Below are 9,266 nucleotides of genomic sequence, written 5' to 3' on the forward strand. Positions count from 1 at the left end.
CCCGCTGACAGCAGGCGCGCGCACGACATAACCGGAAGTCGGCGCGGAAGTTAGTTCCTAGCAAGCGACGTAAAGAAGAAAAAGTTTGTCAACCCTGCCAGCACAATATCAGGTATTTGAACATGGCTCCTTTGTAAACTTCAGTTTCGCATAAAACTTTTCAAACTAATATAAAAAGTTGACTGTTATTGCTAAAGGTTTAAAGACTTTAACTTGTTAGATAAAAGTGTAAGACTTTGGCCTTCGTCGCTCGTCGGTTTAGCCAAGTCATGGGCTAACGTTAGCATTGACTTCAAGCGTGACAGAGAACTCTGCACAGCTAACGATAGCTGTCTGGCTAACCGCTACTTTTGTTAGCTTCGCTTTGAAAACAGTCTTTGTGATACAGCTCGAAACTCGTGAAACTTTTTGAGCAACATTAGTGTGGCGGTCAGATACCTTGCTTAAAGTGTTATACAAAACAGCTGTAAGAATTAAATGTAAAAACGACATTATTTCCCTCTTAACGCCGAGTCACTAGCCTAACTACAGTAACGTTACAGTGCATTAACGAATTCATTGAGTTCATGTCAGAATTTTTTAAGATTTGTATTTGCGTGCTTCAGATTGAAAAGTTAGTTGAAGTTAATCGGCGTTCCTTTAACTGCCTTATTATAATAAAATATTCTAATGTCATACAGAAATTGGAGCAATAGGATATAATACCACAAATCCATAAACAAATTCTGTCGTTCACTACAGTAGAAATGGTCCTACAGCACTAAATACTCAAACTAATGTTTTCAACTTTTTTAGTTTTGTTGCTCACATCAATAATGAACATGCCCTAATAAAATGCCTGTATGGTCTCGTAAACCTGCCCCCCTTTTACAAACAGATCCAAAGATGTCATCAGGCGCTCTCTTTCCAAGCTTGGTGAGCGGCTCGAGGGGAAGCTCCAGCAAGTACCTGGTGGAGTTCCGTGCTGGTAAAATGACCTTAAAGGGAAATGTAGTAACACCGGACAAACGCAAGGGCACGGTGTACATCCAGCAGTCCGACGACTCCCTGATTCACTTCTGCTGGAAGGACAGGACGACTGGGAATGTTGATGATGTGGGTAACTTAGAACTAATAATATATTTTACTATTATCTAACCTTTCTATGTAGTAGACTAACACGTCAACCTCATCAACCAAGAAGATCCATAACTAGGCCAACAGATCAGTCAACTAGAATCAGAATAACACTTGTACATAAGGGTGCAGACTCGCAGTAAGCAACTGTGTTGTTCCTGTGTGTTCATATGGAAATAATCAGAGACTTGGACAACGTCGGTCTGATCTCACTTTGTTAAAACTCCGCATGACAGAAGCTGTCATCTGCTATCTTCAGACATGTAGTACATTCCACAAATACCACAATGAAAACATGACTGTCACCTCAGTTTGTAACTGCTTTTTTCTATTCATTCTGTATTTGTACACACAGCAGTGCCGACACATTGAATCCTAATTTAGCTGGCCACAGAGCAAGCCAGGTGACCGTGTCTTATTTCAGAGCAGCCTCTTTTTTTTTAATTGCAGTGATGTTGATTACTTGGTTTTCCCTTCCAGTATTTGGCTGATGATGATTTGGTGTGGCAGAGCAATCCCAGTGTTTTGCCCCTCACTCCCTTGAATGCTTTATGTTGTCAGGACCTGATCATCTTCCCAGATGACTGTGAATTCAAGAGGGTGAGCCAGTGCACCACAGGACGCGTCTATGTTCTGAAGTTCAAGGCTGGATCGAAGAGACTGTTCTTCTGGATGCAGGTGAGAGGAAGATGCTCCTCTTCTTCTTCAAGGGAGAAGAAATGGAAGCCATCTTTGTGAAAGCATGACATCTGTGATATTTGTGAGCAGGTGGATGGATGGATGGTCAGTCGAAGAAAAATGAAGTGGGAGGCAATAAAGTGATGATCAGAGATTATTATTATTATATATAGATTATTACACTCCTGATGACAGGCTGTATGGCTGCAATCATTGTATTTATCAGACAGCCACACATTTAATATTTAATCTCATCAGCTGGTTTCTCCTTTTATCTGCTCCAGTCCAGAGGGTTATTTTTTAGTTATATGTTCACAGTTGTACAATGCTTTGGACTTATTTTAGTTAACATATATAACTTTTGTTATAATAAAATTTCTTCTAGCTTGCCAAAGATAGTTTTTTATCATTTTGTCTATGTATTAGTTTTCGGCGATGTGTTGTATGTAGAATTTTGTCACTCATGAAACAGAAAAAGTGAAAAAAAAGGTTTAAAATTGCAGTGGGGATTACTCCTCTTTTTTATTAGAGCTTTTTAGTGTTGGCAAACTTGCCTTGTGTCACCACAGAGGAATAACTGATTTGTTCTGTGAAGGATTTAGCTCTGATTTCAAGGAATTCTTGCTTGCCAAATTTCCATCAGGAGCCAAAGACTGACAAGGATGATGAGTACTGCCGTAAGGTGAATGAGTACCTGAACAACCCTCCCATCCCCGGAGCGCCAGGCAGCGGAGGCGGCAGCGGCCACGAGCTCTCTGCACTCGGAGGAGAGGGAGGCCTGCAAAACCTGCTGGGAAATATGAGCCACAACCAGCTGATGCAGCTGATTGGACCAACAGGACTTGGAGGACTGGGTGAGCAGCACTGGATATTTCTTTGACATGTATATGCTCTGACAGTCAGCACACAGACTCATGAATCTGAGAGAGAGGGGACGTCTCCTCCGCAAAATAACCCTCAAAATCCACACATCACCGTCCCACCTTTTTTGTCACATTGCCAGCGTGTTCTCTCTGAGATCTCTTCCAGCTGTGACCACAATTAACTTCAAGTCCACATGTAAATATATCTTTTTAAATGTTAGAAATTAAAAGAAGTTTAGTTACATATGACCTCCTGTGTAAAAACACTGGGGGGGTGTAAAGAAGTCACAAGTGCAGTAAAGAGCCGTCAGTCCTAATGAGAGAGAAGCCCTTGTTTTGTCCTGATTGTCCAAGGTTTATTATTAAATCTAAGTTATTAACTTGTCTGTTTTTTTGTCAGTGTTAAGTAATATTTCAAATCCAACATGTTGTATAATTATTGGAAAAATATGACAGGATGCTTTAAAAAGTACAAGTATAGTTTTGTCTAACTAGTTGCAGTCGTGTTTTTTCTTGTACTTGGCCGGGATTTGTTTCTTAAATCAACATGAAGCCAAGCTGTTAGTTTTAAATACGAATCAGGATCAATTTGGACTGTTTTTGATTTGTTTGTGTTTGTCTAAGGAGGTCTGGGAGCTCTAGCTGGACCAGGACTTGCCAACTTGCTGGGCAGCGGAGGACCGGCCACCAGCAGCTCCTCATCCAGGTGAGACAGAACAGCATCACAGAGATGGAGCAGAATGTGGTATATGTAAAAATATGAGATGAATTTAGGGCTGTGTGATATGAACAAAAGATACAGGTATGAAGGTACCTGATGTAGGTCTTTTTATATCCAGCTGCATGCCATGACACAGCACATTTACTGTAAATTCAGTGAATAGTTATTTAGAAAGTGACCACATGGAAAGGCCTTATCCTTATTACATTATTATACACTCACGTTTGATTATTTTTCTCTCCAGTGGTGTTTGAGTCTGTTTTGGGGACTGGTCTGCAGCATAGTTTGCAAAGTTTTCTGGTCCATGTCAGACTTTTGGTACCCAAATCACGTCCATGCGACGGACGCAGCCCCTCTTTTAGGTACGAGCTCCTCGTCTTGTCTCGGCTGCTCGGAGTTGCCCCCGTCCTGTGTCACGTTCCCCTCATGTCTGTTTGTGTTGAATGGCTGCCTTCATGCAAATTATTTGGCTGCATCTTGTTGTGCGGAAGAACAAAAAGCGTGAAGAGTTTGATTTGTGACAGGGTGAAATGAACGATGACACAATATATGAAACAATAAATTTTCTCTGTTGAATGATACGTGTTGTCATATTGCAAAGCCCCGTATGACTTTTGAATATATCTGCCCCCCCCAGCTCTCGTAGCCAGTCAGCAGCAGCCACTCCTTCATCAGGTGGAGCCCCCAGACTGAGCTCCACTCAGGCTCCCACCACCCCTGTGACTCCTGCTGCCTCAGCTGTCTCCCCCACTAGTGTTGCTCCTTCCACACCAGGTACATGAACAGTCATGATGTGTCCTCTGCCAGGTCAGAATCACTGTTTACTGTTTCATGCTAATCGGACTGGCAGCACACAGAGCCCTGTATCTCTCTATATATATATTTAGATTTAGATGGATGACATCACATCCCTTCACTATAATGTTTAATGTTGTTTTGTGATTCTAGTTTTATGGCACACATGAAGGATTACTTCAGGACAACACACACACCATCAATGTTAATCTTGCTAATGTCTAAGTTTGATGTGAAAAACTACATTTTTTTAAATAAATACCTTAATTAGAATAGTTAAAAATGATTTTTCACATGTAGAAGACTGCAGATGTTCTGGGTTTCATATCTTTTAACAGTTTGCTCCACTGTGAATCATTAGAAGTAGTAAAAGTGATTTCTCTTTTTCTGCACGTTGATAAGTTTCTTCATGTTGTGTTGATGAATCTGACGACATCTGATTTCCCTCAGTCAGTTTCAGCGTCTCACAGGTTAATTCAATTAGAAACCCTGTCTAGTACACATATGGGATGGACACACTAGAAATTACAGCTTGCTGCGATGTACCAGGCAGCTCGCTGGTTTACACTGGAACGATGACTAAAGAACACCAGTGGTGAACTCGAGCTGGACCCATAAACTTGACCAGACATGCAGTCATTCAAACCTGTGTCTCTTCTCAGTGGATCACAGATATCCCATTGGCTTACACTTTTAAACAATCTGACGTTGTGCTGTCCCTGATCTCAGAACGCTCTTTCAACAGGAAATGCATCACGTTTTGAAAGTTAAGACGTCTTTTCATTGGTCCTTTTAATGAAGAGAAACCCGAGAGGATCATGTGTTTAATTTTATTAACTTTTGCACTCTTTGCGCCGACCCCTCCTGGTGGTCTCATTTGCAGCCTCAGCTCAGACCCCGGTGGTCCCAGCCTCTGTGGGAAGTCCCGCCTCCCACCAGCCCATCCAGCTCAGCGACCTTCAGAGCATCCTCGCCACCATGAACGTCCCGGCTTCGGCTGCTGCTCAGGGGTCAGCGGGTGAGTGGCAGATGGTTGAACGTGGGCTGCAGGTCTTGGTACGGTACCGATTTAGGACTCGGTCATTGCCTAGTAGTCAGCATCAGCTAAATGAGAAGAGTAGAAAACAGAGACAGAGCCCAGGTGTACTTCAGTGAACACGCCTAACAGGACTCCTGTTCTGTAGTGGACCTTGCCAGCGTTTGCACCCCAGAGATGATGGCTCCTATCCTGACCAACGCTGAGGTCCAGCAGAGGCTCCTGCCCTTCCTGCCCAGCGGAGAGAGTTTACCGCAGAGCGCTGAGGAGATCCAGAACACGCTCAACTCACCTCAGTTCCAGCAGGTAGGAGGAACACATCTTCTTCAGTAGTTAAAAACAGATTAAAGGAAACGTGGTGCAGACAACAACACTAACGAAGGTTTGACATAGAAGCTGTGTTTCTTTATGCACCAATGAAGCATTTGTATCCACACCTGATGAGCTGAGTCAGGTGTTCACAAGCTCTAGACTGACTCAAAAAACCAGCTGGTAGATGGAACATTTGCAGTTGGATACCAGTCACCTCCCTTATGGTGTTATGTGCTAACAGTAATTTTAACGAGGCACCGCAGTGCATTGAATCAGGGTGTTTAGTTGCTGGATGTCCGACAGTCACTGAGGTCCATTCAACGCTGCCATTCCTTCCCTTCCTTCAGGCGATGAGCATGTTCAGCAGTGCCTTGGCCTCGGGGCAGCTCGGCCCTCTCTTGAGTCAGTTTGGTCTGCCGGCAGAAGCTGTGGACGCCGCCAACAGAGGAGGTGAGGCACGCAGACGTGGTGGTGGTCTCTCAACAGAACCAAAGAACTAAACTAGACCATTTACCACATTCCTGTCCGTACATTAATATTAAATATTACAGTCTGGATATACAGTTATTCTAGATCAAGAAATGTCATGAAAAGACCAAACCTGGTCCAAACCAGTTTAGTGTATCACATTCCCCCCCAATCGAGCTGCAGATACGGTTCCTGAAGTCAGTCACTGCGTTTTCATTGCTCCTAGAAATGCGCAAATTCTAAATATCGCAATAAAAAACGGTAATGGAAACACCTAAATTTCGAAAATCCTCTCAAATATCGCAATAACATTTTTACGCTCTCATGAGGTGGTTTTCCAGACGTGTCGATATTTAGGTGTATCGCAAAAGTGTAATGGAAACACAGTACCTCAAACTTCTGTCATTTCTAAACGTGTCTGTATTTTGTGTCCTGGTCAGATGTGGAGGCGTTTGCCAGAGCCATGCAGGGCAGTAAAGGAGACGCCAAAGAGAGGAAGGAGGACGACGAGGACATGAGTCTGGACTAGAGCTCACGATGTCAGACCTCAGCTGAGTCTCACTGAAATCTGTCATTCCTTTTCTTTTCAGTTCTTCTCTCTTTCATGCTGCTGTCCAGAGCAGAGGTCTCACTGTGACTGTTCCTCTGAGAGGAGGCAAACAAAGCGGGACTGAGCCTCAACTTTGACTTTATTTCCTTCCTGTTGTTGCACCACAGCTGATGCTTTTCTGTCATTCACTCTTGATAATAAAAGAAACTGACACACAATCACTAGAGCTGTATCAGTTTGTATGAAAAGACTTTATTTAGAAATACATTTACAACACATGGGGGCTGGGAGTGAGGGGGAGGGACAGCTTATTCTTTCTGTGAGATATTTTTCAAAGTGGTTATATTACATAGAAGCTTCACACATGTTTGGTACGCGTTTACATTTATGACGGAGCGGAGACGGGAAACGATGCCTGCAACACGGATGGTGAAATGTTAACGAGTCCCGAGGTCACCACCTGTGAGCGTTCAATGACCTGTACGAGTCGGGGGTGTGGCAGGTTCAAATACTGTGACCCACCACGTTCACTAAATTTGGATTTAACTTGGAAAACCACAGTTTCTCAGTGGGTGTCGACATGAATTCGATGCAGAAGTGTTAAAGTGGTAATCAGAGTAACGAGAAGTGGGACCTGAACGCAGCACCATGACTCAGCAGAACGAACGTGGTCTCAGCAGGTTTTCCACAATAGAAACTGAAATGACGTGTGAGGAGGTGAAAGTGGAAGTCTGCTGAAATGAGAGTTGCTTTTTACTCTGAAAACTAAATGTAAAAGAAAACAGAAGCAACATTTTAAGACAGCGTCGGTGCCGTTTCATCTGTTTCCATGTAAATGCGCAACTTTTTTTATGTTAAATTTGAACTCTGAAGCTTAATGAACTGAGATGTTCATTAAGCTTCAGAGTTCAGTCCCTGTTCCAGGTAACATTTGCCGTCTGTGCTGCCCGAGACGCCGCTCATACGTTACAGTGCTCGTAGTGTACCGACTCTCTGCTAGAGATGCACGAGAAACAACATTATTAACTTGAATTTATTGCAGATTCAGCTAATTTATTTGAGGCCAAAAGACAAAAAACTAATTGACATGATTTATTTTTCATTTGTTTCCAAAAGGCAAGAAAAATCATGTGTTGCCCTTATTTACAATATCCTACACGTTTTATCATTGATCTGTGATTTCACTTGCATCAGTGCATCTCTGTGTGCAGACAGTTGTCACTGTTGTAGCCTCCTGTAGCACAAAAACAAACAGGAAAATATAAAATATACATTTTTCTGAAAATAGAAAATAAATATTAATATATATATTTAAATTAGCTACAGTAACATGACGCCCACCACCGGTAATTTGTAGTTGGGGGATGTGAGGGTAAGACTGTGTGTGTGTGTGTGTGTGTGTGTCTACATGTGTGGGCAGCCCTGAGTTCCCACAGCTCCGTGCACAGCGAGCGGTTTGGACAGCATGGCCGGTCTGTGGTTGATCGTGGCTTGGCGGATGCAGCCGTGGAAGGCCGGAAGGCCGGCAGGTAGACCAGGAACTGTGGCGCCATCTGGTGGACAGAGAGACGAACAACATGTTACAGGCAGTTCAAGTGCTTCACCAAACATGAAGAAAATGTCTTCTGAATCAGAAATTGGGGAAAAAACTATTCTAATCGATCAATCATTCAGATCATTTATTTATTTGTTGCTTCTCTCAGTTTCATATTGATGTAAATTGAAGATCTTTGATTTTTAACACTCAGTTGGACAAAACAAACAATTTCATGAAACCCCCTTTAGCTCACCTTGAAATTATGATGACATTTTTTTAAACACTTTCCTGCCATTTTATTGATTAAATGATGTATTGATTGAAAAGCAAATCATCTGTTTAATCAGTAATCAGAATGATGACAACAGAGCTATGACAGACTCATTTCACAGGAAAAAAAGCGGAATTTTATGGAAAAGGTCATAATATAAACTTACTCTATAAGTTAATATTTTGAGAATAATCTATTTGAGGTGAAAGGTTGGAATCACGGGTATCGCCTGGAGCACACAGACGAGGGTGATCTGTCCCAGTGAGGGATGCTGATGATCTTTTGAGATTTCATGAGTAGGACATGATGTCGAACACATCAGCACCTCATCAGGACACTTGATCAACCAGATCCTGACAAACTAATATAAATTACATGAGACAGTGTTAAAAAAGCTTAATGTGCTTTTGGAATTGATATTAAAATGATCCCTTTGAAGCTTTTTCTCTCTCAGCTTGATCCACTGGTGCAGCAACATGATTAACACACAGGACTGAAAGAGGACCATGAGTTTGGCATTGTGCACAGACAGGTGTGTGTGCGTTCTCTCACCAGGTAGCCCTCCCAGGTAAACCGTCTGTTTGGCCCCCGCAGGGCGGCTCTGCTTGGGGCCGACGCTGTGCTCACTGGCTGCGTCGACGTGGAGCTGCAGGACGTTGTTCTTCTTCGCGACTGCAGACGCACAGACGACAAAACATCACGATGTTAGCGACAGCAGAGAGACAAGACAGTGACGGTGAAAAAACGAGGTGAACTCACCTGTGACTGTGTGCCAGCGTCCGTTACACAGAGGTTCTTCAGGAGTGAAGGAGGTAGAGAATTCACCTTTACCACTGTTGACTGAAACAGTCACCTGCACACGAACACACACACACACACACATATTATTTGTCATGTTGTTGGAACTCTCTTTAACGGG

General features: G+C 43.0%; 2 protein-coding genes across 3 annotated transcripts in view; one reads left to right on the plus strand and one right to left on the minus strand.

Moving 5' to 3' along the window:
- The first annotated feature begins 13 nt into the window (after positions 1-13).
- adrm1 (ADRM1 26S proteasome ubiquitin receptor) lies at positions 14-6,765 on the plus strand. Of its 2 annotated transcripts, none has more exons than XM_041945611.1 (10): positions 14-112; positions 878-1,095; positions 1,678-1,794; positions 2,438-2,648; positions 3,282-3,363; positions 4,016-4,152; positions 5,057-5,191; positions 5,358-5,515; positions 5,869-5,971; positions 6,430-6,765. In XM_041945611.1, exons 2-10 carry the CDS (start codon positions 886-888, stop codon positions 6,516-6,518), a joined length of 1,242 nt encoding a protein of 413 aa, XP_041801545.1. In that variant the 5' UTR covers positions 14-112; positions 878-885; the 3' UTR covers positions 6,519-6,765. The 2 variants fall into 2 exon arrangements, with proteins under 2 accessions (XP_041801545.1, XP_041801546.1); XM_041945612.1 differs by having other exon boundaries at positions 3,285-3,363.
- A 12-nt stretch (positions 6,766-6,777) lies between these two features.
- Positions 6,778-9,266, minus strand: part of lama5 (laminin, alpha 5) — a 90,923-nt gene continuing 88,434 nt past the window's right edge. The window contains exons 78-80 of the mRNA XM_041945610.1: positions 9,107-9,200; positions 8,900-9,019; positions 6,778-8,092 (exon numbers count right to left, since the gene is read on the minus strand). Of these exons, the coding sequence (XP_041801544.1) occupies positions 7,944-8,092; positions 8,900-9,019; positions 9,107-9,200 (363 nt within the window). The 3' untranslated portion in view covers positions 6,778-7,943. The remainder of the gene's footprint in view (positions 8,093-8,899; positions 9,020-9,106; positions 9,201-9,266) is intronic.

The sequence above is a fragment of the Chelmon rostratus genome, chromosome 10, assembly GCF_017976325.1.
Source record: "Chelmon rostratus isolate fCheRos1 chromosome 10, fCheRos1.pri, whole genome shotgun sequence".
Classification (NCBI taxonomy): Eukaryota; Metazoa; Chordata; class Actinopteri; order Chaetodontiformes; family Chaetodontidae; genus Chelmon; species Chelmon rostratus.

Coding starts and splice junctions, on each gene's coding strand:
- adrm1 (XM_041945611.1), top strand. CDS start 886: ATGTCATCAGGCGCTCTCTTTCCAAGCTTGGTGAGCGGCTCGAGGGGA. Junction 1,795..2,437: donor GACTGTTCTTCTGGATGCAG/GTGAGAGGAAGA, acceptor AATTTCCATCAG/GAGCCAAAGACTGACAAGGA. Junction 3,364..4,015: donor ACCAGCAGCTCCTCATCCAG/GTGAGACAGAAC, acceptor TGCCCCCCCCAG/CTCTCGTAGCCAGTCAGCAG.